General features: G+C 43.7%; 1 protein-coding gene across 10 annotated transcripts; it reads left to right on the forward strand.

Moving 5' to 3' along the window:
- Positions 1-723: 723 nt before the first annotated feature.
- Positions 724-21,056, forward strand: exoc7 (exocyst complex component 7). 10 transcript variants are annotated; one of them, XM_075457836.1, is made up of 22 exons: positions 724-940; positions 1,088-1,153; positions 3,518-3,702; positions 3,785-3,890; positions 4,969-5,191; positions 6,400-6,567; positions 6,852-6,863; positions 11,499-11,591; positions 12,836-12,904; positions 13,766-13,911; positions 14,950-15,102; positions 15,181-15,279; positions 15,355-15,417; positions 15,498-15,564; positions 17,678-17,716; positions 17,852-17,914; positions 17,992-18,112; positions 18,204-18,299; positions 18,378-18,441; positions 20,504-20,545; positions 20,619-20,752; positions 20,870-21,056. In XM_075457836.1, exons 1-22 carry the CDS (start codon positions 881-883, stop codon positions 20,970-20,972), a joined length of 2,172 nt encoding a protein of 723 aa, XP_075313951.1. In that variant the 5' UTR covers positions 724-880; the 3' UTR covers positions 20,973-21,056. The 10 variants fall into 10 exon arrangements, with proteins under 10 accessions (XP_075313951.1, XP_075313952.1, XP_075313953.1 ...); XM_075457837.1 differs by lacking the exon at positions 6,852-6,863; XM_075457838.1 differs by lacking the exon at positions 17,678-17,716 and having other exon boundaries at positions 725-940.
- Positions 21,057-21,308: the final 252 nt, after the last annotated feature.

A 21,308-nucleotide genomic window follows, 5' to 3' on the forward strand; every position in this document is an offset into this window, starting at 1 on the left:
AAACTAGCTTCACAGTGAGAATGAAAAATATTTTATGAACAATTAGTGTAAAACCTACGACATTTTATTCGCCAAAACAAAACAAAAAGCTAAATATTTGCTGGATGGAAGAGACGAACACGCCTCACCGGAAGTTGGATCAGTTACCTTCAAAATAAGGCAAATCATGTTAAATTTTTACAGAGGAGAGCGACTGATTGAGTTAAATGTGAAGAAAAAGGTCACATTAATGAAGTACATTAAGATTATGTTCGGATGATGACTTTAGATGTAAGTAACGGGTATGGTTTAAGGACAGAACAACATTGTCCACTCTTAATTAAACCTAGTCCCAGTGTATCTGTAGTGGTTACTTTTATAATCCCTGTCCAAGGGGGGATTTAAAAAGAAAAAAAAAGCGGCTCCATGCCTATACTACTCTATCAGAAACTTAACTTTTTCACTATTTCGTTCAGATGTAACATTGCAAATAAAAATCAAACTTTAAATTATATTTATCAGAGATCTGTCCAGAGTTTTACTTTGGATCAATAATGGGCCCTTAAAACGCTCTGGAATTGACAGAAGTTGGCACATCTTATAGTGTAGGAGTTTTAGTATCAAATATTCAGTAAAGGTTTTCAAACCAGACTAATGTAGGTCATACAGATTATTTATTTCATACATTTGTCACGAAGCGTCGTCCTTTTATTTTGAAGTTAGGACCGGAAGTGTTTGACTCTTAACGGCTAAATGACCTAGCTTATCGTCGCTTCCTTTAGCTGTACATAACAGCAGGTTTGGGTCGTCGTTGTAGTCGGGTTTTTTTTATCTTCAAAGCGGGTCTGATAATTGCATTTAATCCGCGGGAGACCGTCCTTTGACGGGAATTAGCTCCAGGATGATTCCTACCGAGGATGCGTCCGCCAGGAAGCGGGAGATCGAGGAGAAGCTGAAGCAGGTCAGTCATGGCTGGACAGGAAGAGGCTTCCCAGCGAGCTTTACTGCGTTAAACTATCCCCACAGATGAATACACACGCGTTTAAACACTCGTCGTCGGTTATATGTGGGTGCCTGAGATGAGCTGTTTTTCTGTGTGGTGCTACAGGAACAAGAGACGCTGTCATTCATCCGGGAGAACCTGGAGAAGAGCGATCAGCTGACCAAAGGCATGGTACGGTTTCACAGTCACTCAGAGATATAAAACGTTTATGAAGGGACAGACCAAGAACAGCCAAGCTGTACTGGATTAAGTAATTTCTACTTTTATTTTTTGTGTTTTAAAGTCTTTTACAGTCTCATTGTTGTATATCTGCACACTTAAAGTAGAGATTCCATATTTTTATTATCACAATCTGGTCTAAATTGGTCCGAATAAAGAGAAAAGTTAAGTCAATTGCTTAGTTTTCTTGAGTTTTAGAGTCTCTCTGCATACCTGGTCCAATGTGGTCTGAATAAACCCGAAAAACCCAATGTGAAGGGCTGGAAAAGCTGGGCCAGATACTTAAAACAGTGTGTGGAGGAGGTCATATTTATTTAAGCTCAGAGACCTGGTTCTGCTGTGTGCTTGCATATGAAAATAAAAGTCAAGAGGCACATCGTGTCCAAGTTAATTTCTGGTAGAAATTATACTAAAATCCAACACACATTCAGGATTTTTATCATCCAAATTGAACGTAAATGATCTTTCCATGACTAAAAATAAATAAAATGTCATGTAAAAGTGAGCGAGAGTGAAGGAGCTTATGAATAAAGGCCATCTTTTAAAATAAAAGTCTCTTCTGAAAACAAACCTGTGTCCCCCTCCAGCTTAAAAGAGAAATTAATGAATGAAAAATGAATAAAATAGACGAGCCTGGAAGATTGTTATGAAGAATCCCCTCTGTCCAGTGGACATGTGTATTGAGTGGTGGGTAAACTTCCAGCTGAGGAAGATCAGTTCGGAAGTAGGAAGCCGAAATGACAGACACCGCCTTACCTTTGCTGATCGTATCGAAAAGACGTCCAGGAAGTCGAATCTGTGTCGTGGATTCCGTGGAAGACTTTGCACTGGACAAAACCACGGAGGGCACGAATATTACCTGGGAAAAAATGATGGGATCAGCACCCGTGGAGGATGCTCCTTCTGCTTTTTTATTTGGTGAAAAGAGAAATAAAACACAGATTTGACACGGAATAATTTGATTTCATAGCTGAAAATTCTGGCTTTGTAAAAATATAACAAAAAAATGAAAACAATAACCATTTTTTGCTTTTATTTTGGCTTAAATGTGGAAAAATTGACGGAATCGCCCAGTAATTTGCATTTTTTTTAAACAAATACCAGCTTTACAGCTGTTACAGCTGCTGATTGGCGGGAAACACGACCCCAACCCTGTTCCCTGTCGGCTGTGTCTAAGATTCGGAGCATTTACAAACAAAATGGGAAGGTTGTAAAAGGGAAAGCTACAGGACAAAGAGGCAGGACAGAAAACTCAAAGGAACGTGTCTCAAAATAGAAAATGCACAACAAAAGAAATGAAAAAACAAAGGGGCAGAAACAAGAGTCTGAACCATCACTAACACCTAAAGAGAAGCAGACCTGGACCGTGGACGGTTGGATGAAAGTGATATTCAGAGATGAATCTTCAATCTGCTTTGGACAAAGAGATGAAGCTGGAGCTTTAGTTTGCTGCGGATCCAATGAAACATGGAAAGAAGAAGAAAAACAAGCACATTTCCACCATCATGGCCGATATGGGGTCAGGTTTCACTGGTGGACTCATTCTATCAATCAAAAGGAGGTTTGGTGATGATGGATGCTGATGCATCTGTCCACAGAGCAAAGAGAGCTCAAACTTTTCTTCAGGAGAGATATATCGGCTCAATGATCCGACCAGCGAACAGTCCAGATCTCAATCCGAGTTCAGATTTATGGTTGAAACCCGGAATTTTTTTTATTATCCCTATAATATAATTATAATTTTTTTTAAAAAGCAGCTCCATTCCTCTACTACTCTATCAGAAACTTAACTTTTACACTATTTCATTCAGATGGACAATTGCAAATAAAAATCAAACTTTAAATTGTATTTATCAGAGATTTGTCCAGAGTTTTACTTTGGATCAATAATGGGCCCTTAAAACGCTCTGGAATTTACAGAAGTTGGCACATCTTATAGTGTAGGACTTTCAGTATCAAATATTCAGTAAAGGTTTATAAACCAGACTAACGTAGGTCATACAGATTATTTATTTGTCACAAAGTGTCGTCCTTTTATTTTGAAGTTATGACCGGAAGTGTTTGACTCTTAACGGCTAAATGACCTAGCTTATCGTGGTCCAAAAAAATGGTCCGTCTGTCAAACTGCTGCAGAAGTCCATTTACAGACTGCGATGTGATTTAAACCCCCAGTTTCCTCATGACCCCACAGTGTAAGCATCACATGTCCTTTGTCTCTGATTATGTGAGTTAATAACATCCAAAAACAGATCAAAAAGTGGCGGCTTAACACCTGGCGCCTGCTTTCAACCCGTGTGGATGTTCTCGTCCCGAAAGGTTTCCATCCTGTCTTCGTTCGAGAGCCGCCTGATGCAGCTGGAGAACTCCATCATCCCGGTCCACAAGCAGACGGAGAACCTGCAGCGGCTGCAGGAGAACGTGGACAAAACTCTGTCCTGCATGGACCACGTCATCAGTTACTACCACGTGGCCAAGGACACCGACAGGATCATCAGAGAGGGGTGAGGACAGCCTCCGTCCTCAGAATGCAAACTGGTAGCGTGAGCAGTTAAATGAACCATAAACGTGTGTGTTCTGTCGCAGGCCTACAGGCAGGCTCGATGAATATCTCGCTTGTATCGCCAAGATCCAGAAAGCTGTGGAATACTTTCAGGACAACAACCCAGACAGCCCTGAACTCAACACAGTGGTACAGTATCAGCCTCTGTCTGTTCCTCTGCAGTGAGCTGAAAATGCTAATCCAACAGCCTCATGCAGTGAGCTCAGAGGGGACTATTTAGAGGGGTGGATGGATACGTATGTAGCAGGTTAGCCCATATTTTTAGGGTTAAGGTTAAATAAATATATGAAACAGATAAAGTTTGGACACTGTGTAAAATGTAAATAAAATACAATGATTTCCAAATCAATATTTTATTCACAATTGAACACTTTTCCAGCACCTGGACTCGCATGTCTCCAAAAAGTCGGGACAGCTCCATGTTTCCCACTGTGTATGTGATATATTTTGATCATTTCGGTTTTATCATGACGTGTCACATGACTGCTCGAAGGAGCGCACCTTCGCCTGTGGAACACGGAAGCTGAGAGAATTAGGTGTGCTGTTTTTGAAATCTCAAAATGTATCATGTCTGTGCTAGCTAACGGTATGGTTAGCCCCTGGGTTGAATTGTATTGCTACTGACACCACGGCCAATTCGGTCAAAAGTATTTTGATACACGTTAAGAGCCTCAGGAAAGGTTAAAAGCTTGCCCGATAGAGCCCGCTTTCATGGAAATCAGTGCAATTGGACAACTTTGCGCAGCGGGCATGAAAATTTCTAGCGGTTTTCCCTTTGGCAAACTGCTCTGGGTCTCCAACAGATGGGATATGTTTGAAAAATGGCCGGAATTCTCCTTTAATGCCTGAAGCAGAGATGTCTGCAGATTCTCTGGATGACAGTCTGAGGAACGTTATTCTGAATTTACTCCACACTTTGCCCATCTTAACTTCTGAGGGACTCTGCCTCTCCAAGGTGCTTTCTTTTCCAGCCTTTTGTTGCTCCTGTCCTGACTTTTCTGAGACGGCCAACTCCAGATGAATTAAAGTGTCTCATTTTCAACATGTTACATGTTCTCTTGTGAATGAATATTCGGTTTATAAGATTTACAAATCGGTACGTTCTGTGGTTCATTTTTCGTTTTGCACAGCCTCACAACTCTTTGGGAATCCGTGTGCAGAAATGTTTCACGCGCTCATCCTAAGAACACTTGCTGCCTTTCTGCAGAAAGCGCGGTTTGAGAAGGGGAAAGAGCTGCTCGAGGCCGAGTTCCGCAGCCTCTTAACCCGCTACAGCAAACCCGTTCCCCCCATCCTCATCCTGGACGCCATCAGCATGGACGAGGAGCTGGAGGCGCCGGAGGACGTGGTGCTGGAACACCTTCCCGAGGCCGTGCTCCAGGACATCATCTGCATCGCCGGCTGGCTGGTGGAATACGGACGCAACCAAGGTGAGGCCATCTCTGTTGGTTAGTCTGAATGTTGCTGTTGGTTCTCACATCTTCTCCAAAACCCTCCGTCGCTTTGATTGTTCACAAAGAACGATCTTATCTGGGCATTAATGCAGTTTATGAATCAGATGTAGAGGCTTAAAGGCTCAAGCCAACTTCTGAAGACTCAACTAAACTCTTAAAGTCAAGACAGTTAGTTGTGTGTCTGTGCAAAAATAGTCCGATTAATCCAGAAATTTGAGGCAGGATGAAAGTGTTATGAGTTTGTGTTGATGCATATATGCAGTGTGTATACACAGATATATCACCATCACTCCAGATTACAGATTAAAGTGTTAAATCTTCAAACATTCAGGCTGAAATGTGACTTTAATGTAGCCCCATGAATTTATTCTGACGACAACATGATGTCGGATCACATGTTTTACATCACATGAGGAGCGAAAAGACCAGAAACAGCAATAAATGTTTCCATTTAACCTGGACTCCACAGCTCCATAGTTGGATAAAACCGTTTAAAACACAAGTCTCATCTTTACTCTGGATATCCTCTTTTTAAATGACCACGAAGACACAAACTCCATCTTTTATTCGGATTCAGTCCCTCGTATGGCACGCTTCGGCTCTAAATAATCATCATATCATCAGATTTAGTTTAATTTAACACTAAAAAAGTCCCAAACAAATGCAGATTTTCTCCTGTTTGTTAAAGACTCGAGTTCCTCCTGGGTTTGTCTCACAGATTCAAAGTTTGCAGACCGACATACTGTTGTGTTAGTAGTGAATAGACTTTGCCTCTCTAAGGTGCTCTTTTTATACCCAATCATGTTACTGAGCCTCATTATTTACATGTTCCTCCAGCTGTTTTTTATAAATAAAGATATACATTCATGAGCAGTTTCAGATGCAACTTAATCAGCTTTGATTTGATTATAGATGCTTGAGTTTCAAAACTTAATCACATTTTAACTACTGATTTTAACTGATTTTATCCATTGTTCTTATTTCTTTTTTGTGTTTGTTTAAAATTTAAATCGTGCTTTTTATTTCTACTGTTTTAATGTCTCTGTAAAGCACTTTGAATCACCTTGTTGTTGAATTGTGCTTTACAAATAAACCTCCCTTGCCTAAAAGAGATGAAAAGTATTCAGAGAAAATGGGAGAATCCCGTTTTATTCTCAAAAGGCCTCCTCTTCTCTCCTCTCCAGATTTCATGAACGTTTACTTCCAGATCAGGTCCAACCAGCTGGATCGCTCCATCAAAGGCCTGAAGGATCACTTCCGCAAAAACAGCGCCTCCTCCGGGGTCCTCTACTCCCCCGCCGTCCAAACCAAACGCAAGGACACGCCCACAAAGAAGGCTCCCAGGAGGCCAGGTCAGCAGCAGACGTGCCTCCATTCAGACATAATCCGCTAAAACTCCACCTCAGACACACGAATCTCAATAACAAGCATGATTACTGAATGACAGCACTCTGCGAGCACTCGTTACCACATTCAGAGTCTGTTTGATACCATCCAGCCACGTTATTCTGGTTTCTCTGTGATTATTCTACACACTGAAGCCCAGTTCACCACCACCGTCTCCCTGTGATTTCACACTCTGCTCTAACCATCCTTCATCCTTTCCTCCTCCATAATCCCTGTGTTGTGATGACAGTCTACATCCCAGGTAAACACAAAGCTTTAGTGTGTGCATCGTGCCTGCTTCTGTCCGTCGGTTTTTACACTAGAGTTCAGTTTGTTCAGTGCTCGGATGTAGTTGGTCGTTTTCTCTAGTTTCATGGCGGCGTGTGAAGCGGGAAACGAAGCGATGGCGGTGACTCAGGCCCCGAAAAGGTGGAAACGATCATCTCCATCTCACTTTATACTCTGTTTATAAATCCCAATTTGCTGCTTTTTGAGTGTATTTTACATTTATTTAAAATGACAGGATAAACTTTAGCTGAGATTAAATTTGTTGCTGTGTTGGTGACACGGATCGACTCGGGCTGTTGAAGTTAGTTCAGCTCGTTTCTCTCCGCTTTATATTGAAGACAGAAATGTGTTTATAGTGGACACAGGCTCATAATAGTGAAGTACAGCAGCAGCCTTCTGCTTTTCTTTGTCTGATTTAGTCTGACTGTGCAGGTGCACCATGACTGACCCCTGCTGGTGAAAGCTCTGCACTGCAAGCTCATCTCATTTACACGCTTCTCCGTCAGTTTGATACAAAACAGAGGGAATATAACGAGGTTAATGCGATACAACCAGAGCGAGGAATCAAATTAACATTAAAATTATACTCTGGTCCCTTTTCACAGCGTGGCTCATGTTTTTTTTATATATATTTTTTTAAATGTGTTTATTCATTTTCCTTTTTCAACATAAACAAACACAAAACCACAACACAACACTCAAGCAACACACAATGACTCAGTTACACACAATCAATATCCATATTGATAAAGACAGTAAAAAAAAAAAAGTACATAAATAAGTGAATAAAAGAAAAGAAGAATGGGTGTACAACAATCTGTCCCGTTATTATGACTGGCATGGAAGATACATTGGGGTCCAAGTCATTAAAATAAGGTTCCCAAACCTCATAAAATTGGTTGGAGTTTGAATGTGATACGCAAGTAAAGTATTCCAGAGGCACCAACTCAAACAGCACTTTATGCCATCCCTTAACATTTGGTTCCTCATTGCTAATCCACTGCATTAACATATTCTTACTCGCTGCAAATGTAAGAATACAGAACAGTCTTTGATTTGTTAACCTTACACCCTTAGCAGGAAGGCCTAATATAAGAGAAAATGGGTCCATCCCCAGCTTTAATCCCAGTATCTTTTCAATTTCTGTTAAGACATTAGACCAATATTTCTGCAGCTTATGGCATGACCAATGACAATGAGTTAGATTGCCAATTTTTGCACACATTGGAGACAAACTAGGGTTGGACTTATGTCTGCAATTAGGAGATATATGCATCCTATGCAAAATCTTAAGCTTGATTTGACGAGGTTACAAAGTGAGATTAATTTAGCACAGGTCCATATATGTAGAGCCGTGAATGGAGCAGCGCACATAGCTAGAAGTAGACTAATAGACATCTTCCTAACTGCTCCAAACAACATTTTCTCCAGTGGAGATATATCAACCCAATCCAATTATTTATAAAGCACTTTACAACAACCTCAGTTGACCAAAGTGCTGTACAGAAAAATAAAAACAAAGAAATTAAAAGAATAAAACATAAACACATAAAAGACATTTAAAACAATAATAACACTAAAAATAGTAATTATATATTCAACATCTCACATCGTGTCGAAAACCAAGTATTTCTCAACGATCTGTTCAAATGACATTAATGTATTATCAGAAAATAAATCTTTTAACATGATAACACCACAATTACCCCCACTGTCTAAAGCCAGCATCAAGTAGTCCAGGCTGGGAATCAGGATTATTCAGAATCGAAGTAAAAGCTGACGCCTGAGCTCATGTTTTAACCAGGCGACAAGAAAAGGAAAGGGCGACGACCTCACGCTGCATTGCATTCTGGGCTTTAAACATTTCCGTTGCATTGGAGAGAGGGTTGCAAGGGTTTCTGCTGCCGCCATGAAACTAAAGTCTGTGGAGCTGTCAGTGTTTGTGTAGATCCGACGTGTGTCGTGACCAGCGTGAGGAGTTTGTAGCTGCTTGTCCGAGCTCAAATCAAACGTTTCGAATCTTCTTCTTGATTGTGCTGCTACAGTCTGAATTAACGTCATCAACGCGCTCTCACAGCTTTCTGCTTCTGCTGATTTAAAAACGGAATCGCACCGTGATGAGAGAAATCAGGAATGTTACAGCTCCTTCAATCCTTTTTAATTAAATAACAATGTTTGATAAAGTGAAACCGGTTGGGGAGCACTGATATCACCAGTAAATTTGGGTTTAATGATAAACATCCGGTGAGATCGAACAGAGACGACCACGAGTTAACGCGACCGTCTGCCTCTCGGTTCTGATGCCGCCTGGATAAGAAAAGAGAAAAGGTCACGCTTTTAACCTGTTTAAAAACTTCCACTGTGTAAAACACGTAATACCCTCGCTGGAAGTGGTTTTGCCTCTCAGACGAAGACTTGATGCACTTTGAGAATCACAATTTATTCACAAAGATGACGTTTCAGGTCTGAACTGGTTTTAAAAAAAATATCCTCACGTGATCGACCAGCGTCTTCCCAGATATTCCCAAAGAGAAACGTAATTCCTAAAGAAAAGCTCCCCCCATTTTCCTCTTGTGGATGTCCACCGCAGTTGTTGTTCGTTTCCGGTTAGGTGAACTACTTCTTATATTCTGTTAGCATCAAAGCCCGCGGCGCCACCTTCTGACGGCACAATGCAGCCAAGATTATTTACTTCAAAACTTACGGCGGGTCTTTCTTCGAACCTTGGCACGGCGGACGTGTTTCGGAGCCCCTCTGTTGATGAACTCCGCTCCACCTGAGAGGCTCCGCCCCTTCAGACAGGTGACCGAACAGAAGGGAGAACATCTCCAGGACCAAAGATGAAAACCAGGAACAGCAGTTTATTGTTTCCCCTTCCACATCTGCCTCACAGATGTGTTGTTTGTTTGATTTGACCACAATGTTGTGTCATCCTGGTCGTGAGTAAATGGCTCGAATCTAAAATGGATTCCATGTTGCGTCAAATAAGATGTAAAATGAGTGATTGAGACTAAATTTATTAAGAAATATTGATCATATTATGGAGAAAATGTTTGCCAGGGACGCAGGTTGAGTCAGAGGTGGAGTCATTAAATTCTATACAAGCTGTGGTTGAAGCTGGAAGAGTCGCCCCCTGCTGGCTGGTGGATGGAGTGCAGGTTTAAGACGCAACCTGACCGACATTAAGCCGACGCAGTTATCTGTTAACTTTTCAACCGTTATTCTGTAGCCTGCAGGTTGGAGTTCCTGAAGGTTTTTTTGGTTTCATTTATTTATTTATTTTAATTTTACATGTGATTAATATAAACCTGCTGGCTCTGGACTTAAGTGTTGGTTGTAAACATTAAACTTCTTATTCTGCGACCTGAAGACTGAGGGTGCAGCATCGGTTAGCGTAGAGGAGCGGAGACCAAACTGCTACAAGGACTTGAAACGGCTGAGCTAACACGCTAACCATTCCAGCTTTGTGTGATTTGAATGCAGCTGCAAACGTGCCACCTGCTCACTAACCCACTGACAAAGCACCACGTTTAATTCTGTTGCTGTTGATCTGCTGTAGTTTTGCATCTCCAAGGCTGTGTTCGAAACCGCATACTACATACTTCATACTTCATACTTCCATACTGTGTATGGCATACTCATCGATCAGACAGTATGCAGAGCGTTTACCCACAATGCATTTCGTTCCTACCCGAGCCGAAATCAGCCGGTCTGAAGCTGATTTCTCTTAAGCTCTAAACTCTGTAAACTTTAGCAACATTTGAAACATTTTCAGGTGAGAAAGTAGTCGTTTAGATCCCCAACGTGTTGAAAACCTGACAAAATACCGGCTGTTTACAATTTTGTTCCCACGAATTCGGCGCTACTAAAGCTAGCCGCAGTGAGCAACGCACTTCCTGTTATTTTCACAGAATAAAATACCAGTTGCCTTTTATCACAGGGAAAGCCGTTACGATACAATTGGTGCTTTTGTTTTGAAAACCGGAAGTGAACCTACCCTCGTTGTAGCTAGCTTGAAACTGCCGTTTTGACAGGAAATGACGATCGGCGACGTCACGTTACGTTGCATCTTGGGTAGTTTGAGTATGAGTAGTGACCTCATGATGCATGCCCAACATTTCAGAGAATCTAGTATGCATCCGGGAACTTCTCGCTAACTCAAACTCGCTTACTAACTCAAAAAGTTAGTATGAGTAGTATGCGGTTTCGAGCACAGCCTAAACCATGTAACGGACTGTTCGTGAGTGATGATGATGATGATGTTCATTGTATTAATTGTAATGGCTGTTTTACAACTGACCTAACCTGTGTGTTCTCTTACATGACCCTGAGACTGTGTTTCAGCACAGCTGCCCTGTAGAGCTGTAGTTTGTCTCACCTGGTTGTTCTGTTATGTAGCTGTGGTGCTAGCACCCCCCTCCCCCCCATATATAAACCTCTGCTGGCTGCCTGGTGGTGGAGGGATGTGGTGTCTGCGTTTCATCACTCACTTCCTAGCTCTCCTTTTTCTTCTTCTTCTTCTTCCTTCTTGTGTTTCTTGGCTGTCTGGACCTCGCTGCCCCCCCCCTCCCTGCTCTTCTGGACTCTGTGTCTGTGTTTATGGGACCAGGGACCATTCGCAAGGCTCAGAACCTTCTGAAACAGTACTCACAGCATGGGCTGGATGGGAAAAAGGGGGGCTCTAACCTCACTCCTTTGGAAGGTAAAGCATCTCGGTCTCTTCTTCGGTGTTTTCTTCCCTCCAGCTGTTTCAGCCACACAGAAAGTCCCAGAAGTCACAACAGCTTTAAAACACTGCGGAGCCTTAATAATTCACACATTACGTCCAATAAAGCTGCCATAAAGGAGCTGAGCATGACCTCCTTAAACGGATCCAAACATGTAGATTTATAGTCTTTATCCACCCCTCATTTCTTTATGTAATGTCAGGGAAACAGGAAGTGGGTGCAGTGATATAATACGTCAGAGATGGGACCAAGTCACACATGTGCAAGTCTCAAGTAATTTTTTCTTGGGCAAGTCAAAGTCAAGTCACCTTGTTTTTGCAATTTTACCTGCAGAATCTGATCTTAATAAAGTGAAAAGACAAAGATATAAGTAACTGTCAGTAAACATCATTGGCCAATGTGTCCAACCTGTCCACCCCGTATCATATCAAGCTAACGTTAGCTAACTACCGACTAGGCTAACAGGATAATATTAGCTAATTTGACAAGCACTTACTGGTCAGAATGGATCTTCAAATGACGAACAAAGTTCGAAGTTATGCTAGATGCTTAACACTCAAGTCATTCAAGTCATCGTGTCTCAAGTCAAGTCAAGTGCCGAGTCTTCAACTTCCAAGTCCGAGTCGAGTCTCAAGTCTTTTGTTTTTGTCAAATCAAGTCACAAGTCATCAAAACAGGGACTCGAGTCGACTTGAGTCCAAGTCACAGTGACTTGAGTCCCCATCTCTGTAATACGTAGACATGAAATACAGTTTAAACATTCTGAGCAGCCTTAAAGTGACTTAAATAATAAAGTCCAATTCAAGCCAATTGGAATTCAATTCATTGTAATCATAATTATTTATAAAATAATCCAATTCATTCATATAGAGCCAAGTCAAAAACAAGTAGATGGATTTAGAAACAAATTCAGGGTTTGGTGAGAGGTATTCTGGGAAATGTAGGACCAGAGGGATGTGATTTTTAGGCGCTGCGATGAGGCAAAGCTGTTGTGACACATCTGCCTCGTAGTTTAACACTGACTGTCAGACATGGGCCCCCCCACCCGGCCTCCCTCGGTGGGGGTCCCCCTGCTCCTTCTCTCCCCACTGCTGGTGCTTGGTGGTGGTCGGTACAGCTGCTCCAGGGTCAGGTTTGTGTCCCCCCAACCCTCCCTCTCAGCGTAGTCATGACCCCGGTGTTCTGACTAGTCTCCCCGCTGCCCCGCCCCACCCACCAGGTTACGATCACGACCCGCGGGTCAAACATCACCCCGACGCCCTGACCGAGAAGCACGGGGCCGCTGCAGGTGAGTGACGGCAACACGTGGGAAAGAGAAGAGAAGAAGGTCGACATGTTAAAGGCTGCTCAGCCTGCAGACACAACACATAGGCTGTGTTCGAAACCGCATACTCCATACTACATACTTCCATACTACATACTTCCATACTACATACTTCCATACTACATACTACATACTTCCATACTACATACTGCATACTACATACTACATACTACATACTACATACTACATACTACATACTAATCGATCAGACAGTATGCAGAGCGTTTACCCACAATGCATTTCGCTCCTGCCCGAGCCGAAATCAGCCGGCCTGAAGCTGATTTCCCTTAAGCTCTAAACTCTGTAAACTTTAGCAACATTTGAAACATTTTCAGGCGAGAAAGTAGTCGTTTAGATCCCCAACGTGTTGAAAACCTGACAAAATACCGGATATTTACAATTTTGTTCCCACGAATTAGGCGCTACTAAAGCTAGCCTTTTATCATAGGGAAAGCCATTACGATACAATTGGTGCTTTTTTTTTTAAAACAGGAAGTGAACCTACCCTCGTTGTAGCTAGCTTGAAACTGTCGTTTTGACAGGAAATGACGATCGGCGACGTCACGTTACGTTGCATCTTGGGTAGTTTGAGTATGAGTAGTAACCTCATGATGCATACCCAACATTTCGGCGAATTTAGTATGCATCCGGGAAAAAAGTCAGTATATTAGTAGGAGAAGTATGCGGTTTCGAACACAGCCACAGTCTGAAGTTAATCTGAACACAAACTGCTCTTTAAGCTGCCGCCGCACCATCGGAGTCCATGACTCGTGTCAGATGTTTGTGTTTGCCGGCTGACTGGAGCTCTGCTCGTGTGCCTGCCAGGGAAAGACGACGTCCTGGACATCGAGATCGACTCCTACATCCACTGCATCAGCGCCTTCGTCAAGCTGGCCCAGAGCGAGTACGCCCTCCTGATGGAGATCATCCCCGAGCATCACCAGAAGAAGACCTTCGACTCCCTCATTCAGGTCAGAGAGACGTTTGGAAGGTGCTAAAGTAGCAGGATCCACTTCCTGTGTCAAGGTTTCCTTCTGCAGTTCAGACCTTTTTATCTGCATTCTTCACTTTTAACTTAATTAATAAATGATTATGTTTAATGGGTTTTTTTAATTTTAATTATTAATTTTTATTATTTATTTTTTAATTATTTTTTTATTTCTTTTTAATGATTTTATTGCCTTCTTGTGTAGCTGTGAAGCACTTTGAATTGCCTTGTGTATGAATTGAATTGTGCTCTATAAATAAAATTGCCTTACCTGCCTTACCTTTCAGCTCATCATCTGCTCGAGAAGATGTTAAACAATATCAATAAGTATGGAAGTTTTTCTGTGCCATCAGTTTGAATATGAATTTCTAATATTGAATTTTTACAGCATCAAAATCAGACTTTGAATTTGAAAAACCAACAGTGTAAAAAAAAAAATCAATTTCCAAAAAAATATTTCAGTGGAAAAAAATTCAACAGATCAGCCATGTCCACCAACGCGGGTGATGGTGAGTGAGTTTACTTTATTTGCCATTTGTGTTAGTAAAATTGAGTAATAGATATTACTAATATCTATTGAGCTGATCTGTCCAATGGAGCGTAACTTGATTGGCTGCCGTTGGATGAATTGAGACCGGGATCGATTGCTTCTCCCTGTTTACCCGGATGTTGAGTCTGGTTCTTTTTCATTTAAGTTTTCATGTTGAATTTTTTTACACTGATTTTTGTTTTTAGAAATTGATTTATTTCTTTTTACACTGTTGGTTTTTCAAATTCAAAGTCTGATTTTGATGCTGTAAAAATTCAATATTAGAAATTCGTATTCAAACTCTGATGGCACAGAAAAACTTCCATAAATAAGCCATTACTTTGTGATAGCCGCAGCCAACTGACTCTTTAACAGATGATACTAATATTATCGTCTGTATTTTAAGCTTTAAGGGTTTTTAAGGCAGCTTTTTTGTGTATTTTCATGGTGGAAAGTAGGCGGGGTCAATTTCATGCTGTGGTTGGTCCTCAGGAGGCGCTGGACAACCTGATGCTGGAGGGAGACAACATCGTGTCGGCGGCACGCAGGGCCATCATGCGTCACGACTACTCCGCCGTCCTCACCATCTTCCCCATCCTCAGACACCTGAAAATGAACAAGTCCGAGTTCGACTCGACGCTTCAGGTCAGAGCCCAACTGTCTCGGTATGTAAACTCATTGGAGCTCTTTTTAATAACGGCGGTTCTTCGATGTTGTGTGCAGGGAACAGCGGCGAGCACCAAGAACAAGCTGCCCACGCTCATCACCTCCATGGAGACGATCGGGGCCAAAGCTCTGGAGGAGTTTGCGGACAGCATCAAGGCACGAGGCTCGCTTTTTAACCTCTGATCGATCGCTGATGGGTAATCGCTGACTGTTTCCGGTTTCTTCCAACAGAATGATCCTGATAAAGAGTACAACATGCCCAAAGACGGAACGGTTCACGAGCTGACCAGCAACGTAAGCTCTGGTTGCTCTGGGTAACGGCCGGCGGCGTCTCTGAATGAGCGCTGAGCTGATGTTTCTGCTCTCCTCCGCAGGCCATCCTGTTCCTGCAGCAGCTGCTGGACTTCCACGAGACCGCCGGAGCCATGCTGGCCTCGCAAGGTACCGTCACCTGAACGCAGGCCGCCGGTTCTGCTCAGCGTAGCCTGGCTGAAGTCCCGGCTGTCCTGTCTGAAACGATCTGGAGAGTGATGAGTGTGTTTAACATGTTAACTCTGATCTGGAGGCTTTGTTGTTTGATCTAAAGGCAGCGAGAGACTTTTAAATGCAAATGCAAACATTTGTTATTTATTTTGCTAAACGAGTGTTGACTGCAGTCAAATTAACAGAGATGGTTCATATTTATTACTGAAGCCCAATGAGTTGTTGGATCCTAAATGAAACAATATTATTAGCTTGTTTAATGCCGTTTGTCTCCCCCTGCTGGGAGTAAGAGTTATTACATAAATGGTGTAAACATCCATATTTACGCTCCGAGCGTCAGAAGCTTGGATTTGAACGCTTTCTGGGACTTTTGGTTTTATGTTAAAGGGATAATCCGGAGTAAAATGCACTTTAGTAAAATCACGTTACGTGACATTTCAAAATTCCAGCCTGTTGGTAAGCTAGGCTTTGCTGTTGCATACAACTTCATTTCACTTTCGAAAGAAATACTGGACTATGTTTGTAAAAAAAAACGGCAACGAAATTGTGAATTTCCAGAGGGTGTTACTCCACACTCGGCAATCAACTACGGACTCACGTGACGTGATGTCTCGCGTGAGATAGCCTCCTGTTGACGGAAGAGGCTCTGATTGAGAGCAGGTACTGGCTTGATTAAATTCATTCTGGACTCTATATCCGACCACATGAAGACCTCGGGACACTTCGGTTTGGCTTTAGGGACCCTCTACTCACTACCACGTAAGTGTTATGTTGTTTGGAGCTGTAGAAGAGGTATAAAAATAGCGTTTTGTAGCGGCGAAACGATATGGCGTCCAAATGACATGATTTTGATGTAAACTCAACGTATGTACTCCCAACATCCCGTAAATTGATCTAAAGTGCATTTTACTCCGGATTATATAGGATCTTTACATGTAAATTAGGGAACATGAAGGTCAGCGACCACTAAATGGAGACAGAATGTTTCAACTTTGGGTAAATAAGTTGATCAGTGTGAAGAAAACGAGTCTCAGAATTAAGAAGGCTGGTTGTGAGGCAGGAGGAGGTCTTATGGGATGATGATGGGACACTTTGAAGTGGAGATGAGTTCTGACTGAAATGACCCAAACTTCCACATTTCACCACATTAACACAATCTTACTTTTAATAAGGCTGAGCAAAAAAAAAAAAAAAAAAACGATTTAGGAGCATTTTTTCTTAGAGAAAATGAGTTTTCTCTTTAACTTCCGCCGTCCGCCGCTCCCTCCAGGCTTCCGTAGTTCAGGCGTTGCCCTCCCCTCTGCATTTCCCTCCCACAGGGACACGAAAACAACAGTTTCTTCTGTTTCTGGGGACATGTTCGGCCGTGGGTGAACATCTGTCTGCGTTTTCAGGGTGTAATACAGCATCTGCACTATATGACATCATCCAGGTGTTTTATTCACCTGGTTTTCAGCTGATTGTCATCGGTTTCTCCCTCATTAGTTCCACACCCTTCGGTAACGCTTCTTCTCGGTTTTCTCACCTGGCGGTTGGCCGTCTCCGCTTTTTCAAAGAATATTTGTTGCCCAGCTTCTTGGTGTTAGTTTGGTGTGGAAGAGCTCCTCTGGGGGAGTGTTTGACTCGAGTGCGATCAGCAAAGCTTCTTCGTTTTTTTGGAGCTTTTTGATATTTTACTGACGGGAGAACCCGATCCAATAAGAGCCGGAGCGTCAGGAACTGAACCGGCGAACCGAACACGTGATGTGATCTGACCCAAAGCAAAGCTCCACATCAGACCCCTGATGAGTCACTGTGCACATTCAGAGCTTTTTCACTGTTCTCTCTTCTCTCTGCTTCACTCTTTCACCCAGCTCGTGTTTTACTGAATCTGTCTTAAAGCCGTGTAAACGACTGTTTCTGGCTGATCGCTGCTTCGCTGCCCCTCCTCCTCCTCCTCCTCCTCGCCGCCGCCGCCGCCGCCTGGCTGGTGACTGTTTGCTTACTCTGCACTAACAAATCTCTTCTAACCTTTTTGCACTTGTGCCTCTTTCTCTGTCTCTTCTCTTCTGGCTTGCCTCGGCCCTTTTAGTTCTGGGGGACACTTACAATATACCTTTAGACCCCCGAGGTAAGCAGCAGACTGTGTAGGCCCTGTTTGGAGCTCATTGGCTCCCAATCACAGACACAGACACGTGGTTATTTAACACCTATACTGTGGTGTAAACTGCTTGTGTTGACGTTTTCTTTTTGGTTACTTTCCCAGAGACGTCGTCAGCGACCAGCTACACGTCCGACTTCAACAAACGGCTCCTCAGCACCTACATCTGTAAGCACAGCGCCCACCTGTTCACCGTCAGACTCTCTGTTTCTGTCAGCTAATGCTCCGTCTCTGCGCTCTCTCAGGTAAAGTTTTAGGAAACCTGCAGCTGAACCTGCTCAGCAAATCCAAAGTGTACGAGGACTTGGCTCTGAGCGCCATCTTCCTGCACAACAACTACAACTACATCCTGAAGTCGCTGGAGAAGTCAGCATCCTTCGCTTTTTTCCTTCCGTGTTGGTCTAAATTCTGTCTTTGTTGCCGAATGAATCTGTGCCTCACCTGTGCACGTCTGCAGGTCCGAGCTGATCCAGCTGGTCACGGTGACTCAGAAGAGAGCGGAGGTGTCCTACAGGGAGCTGATCGAGCAGCAGATCGACACGTACCAGCGCAGGTGAACTCTAAGTTTAATTCCTCAGAACGTCTGTGGCTTCCTGCTCGCTCTGACCCGACGTGTTTCTGTCTGCGGCAGCTGGCTGAAGGTCACCGAGCACCTGACGGACCGGAACATGCCCGCCGCCCAGCCCGGTTCCAAGGTCAGTTCCTCCTCCGTCCACGTGAGCAGCGGCGGCTTCACTTCCACACGCAGAGCTGCATGTTCCCCGTTTATTCTGAATAAGTTGACTCCGGAGGCGGCGTGACAAAGTGCTTCACACGTAAAAGTAGAAAAACGGCCAGAAAGCATGAAATGTTCTGATCAGACGACTAAAACCAGAGTGACTTAAACAGTTGCTGAGAGCCACGAACACAGGAAGCATCAGCTGGAGTTAAAAAGGAGAAATCTGCATAAAGACATAGGGTGAAAACGATCCGTCGGGGTCAGCAGGCGAAGGCCAAACCCCTCCGTTTGGCTCTGTGTTGCAGTGGTCTTCCAGCCATCCAAATAGCCCCCAACGTCCCGGTCGAAGGACGAAATCGCCACTAAATCTTGATCCCCAAAGGAAAAAGCGGAGCTCTAACGGAGCATGATTTGGGCAATAAGTCAGTATTACGATTGAAATGCGATGAATAAACCGTGTCGTGTTTCACCTCATTGGTTATTTAGGAAAATGCTTAAATTATTGTGTTATTTAATTATCTATTTATTAGTTTTTACCCACAGGCTAAGTTCAGAATCTCATGTGCGATATTCAGCCTCATCATTGTACAATTATCCCTTTTTTAAAGCCGTTTATTCCCCCTCTGGGACTGGTTATTTAGCTTTTGTCAGATGTCGCTCTGCTCATCTCGCTGTATATTCTTCTATCAACGAGGCGTTCGGCAGCAAGCAACAACTAGAAATCCTTCTTGGAAACTAGTCCACGCATCTTTTCTCTGTGTGCCGTCTGAGCTGCTGATACGAGTGTGTTTGGATTAATCTTTTACCCTGAAACGCGGAGCAAAGCGGAATGGTCGGCGGGTCGATCGGGCCTCAACTCTTAGTCTCTTTACTTCACCGGTGTGTGGATAAAAAAAAACAGCACACAGAACACAACTGCCAGCCAAGACGAGCCATCTACTCCTGCACAAGAGGGCGGTGGAGTGAGAGCGGTATTCAACAAGAGAAGCTGGAAGTTTGTAGCTGAGGGATGAGGTTCGTGAGAACCTTGTTGTGGACGAAGATGAAGAAACTGGGTGAAAGTGTGGAATTTATAGCCAATCAGAGTCTTTCTCTCACTGAAAGACGAGCCGGTGACGCCGGCTGTTCTAAGGCAGCTGATCGTTAGCTTGGTGTATACCTAAAGTGTAAAGTAGACCTAAAGTGTAGACCTTAAAGGGATATTTCGTGTTTTTAGAAAGCGGGGCTGTGTGACGTATTCACAACAATAAGTTTCGGCATCTTCAAACGGATGTTAGCTGCTGACACAGCTGGACTTTAGGTCGAAAGCAAATAGCCAGTGTTCCATAGTGCTGTTATCAGAACTATATGGACTTTGTTTTTGGCCGTACCGTCCGATAAATCGAATACTCGGTAACCTAAGTAATCGTTAGCTGCAGCCCTGCTCCAAACACATTAAAAATGCCTTAATTTATTCAAATCTGCTGAATAATTTATAAACTTCTGCTCTATTCTACTCAAAGTTACGTCCTCTGCAGTCGCAGGTTTTTCATCGCGGTGCGTCCAAAAGCAACTTTAAAAGCGGCGTCAGTTGGGCGTATCGGAGCCTTTAGAAGCCGTAAGAAGAGGCAGGAGCCCCGGCCCTGGAGCCCCGGCTCTGGAGCCTTGGCCCTGGAGCCCCGGCTCTGGAGCCCCGGCCCTGGAGCCCCGGCCCTGGAGCCCCGGCCCTGGAGCCCCGGCCCTGGAGCCCCGGCCCTGGAGCCCCGGCCCTGGAGCCTCGGCCCTGGAGCCCCGGCCCTGGAGCCTCGGCCCTGGAGCCTCGGCCCTGGAGCCCCGGCCCTGGAGCCCTGGCTCTGGAGCCCTGGCTCTGGAGCTTTCTTCTAATCCCCATCTCACAGCACGACTGATAAAATGTGGACAAACCGAGCTGGAACCATTAGTGGGGAACATGAAGCCGACTGTGGACCAGTTAAAACAGAGAACCAGCAAACCGTTCGTACCTTTTTTTTTCCTCCGATGGAAGAAGTTTCACACTAAAACTGAATCTCGTCTTCTTCCAGCTAAAAGATAAAGAGCGACAAGTGATTAAAGACAAATTCAAGGTGAGTCCATCGAATTTATAAAAAAAAGCCGCGAAAACCTGAAGACGAAGAGCTGATTTGAGTTATTTTTCAGGGTTTCAACGACGGGTTGGAGGAGCTGTGCAAGATCCAGAAGGGCTGGGCCATCCCGGATAAAGAGCAGCGAGACTTCATCCGTCACGCTCAGAAGAAGGCGGTGTCGGAGGCTTACAGAGCCTTCCTGCACAGGTAACTCTGAGCAGATTCATTCAGACGGGAAAGGTTGACACAGAGTGCTGAGATTTAAGGTTTTACTCCAAACACAAAGTCCGAAACGATTCCCGTAACAGAACCCGTTTCTTCCAGGTGTGCCAACATTTCCTTCACCAAGAACCCCGAGAAGTATCACAAGTATCGGCCGGAGGAGGTGGAGGAGATGATCGAGAAGCTGTTCGACACATCTGCCTGAGCTGGGTTCTGACCCGGCCGCTCTGCACAAAGAACCGATGTATTTATGTAACTCAGCTGCTTCAAATAAACCGAATCATCCCGACTTCTGATCTGTTTATTGCGGACGCAGCTCTGGTTCGGATGAATAAGTGGACAGACATCGGAGGAAGTATCCAGAACATCTGCGTCCTTATGAGACTCTGTTTTCCATACGAGAAACGCACAGATTTCCTCTAAGGCGGCGACTAACGAGGTGAGCAGACTGCAAACAGGAAGTTTGTGTCAGCCAGAGACGCACAGCTGCTCCTCTGGTTTCTCTCTCCTGTTTAACACCAGGCGACTTAAAACAAAGCCC

The sequence above is a fragment of the Odontesthes bonariensis genome, chromosome 23 (assembly GCF_027942865.1).
Source record: "Odontesthes bonariensis isolate fOdoBon6 chromosome 23, fOdoBon6.hap1, whole genome shotgun sequence".
Taxonomy (NCBI): domain Eukaryota; kingdom Metazoa; phylum Chordata; class Actinopteri; order Atheriniformes; family Atherinopsidae; genus Odontesthes; species Odontesthes bonariensis.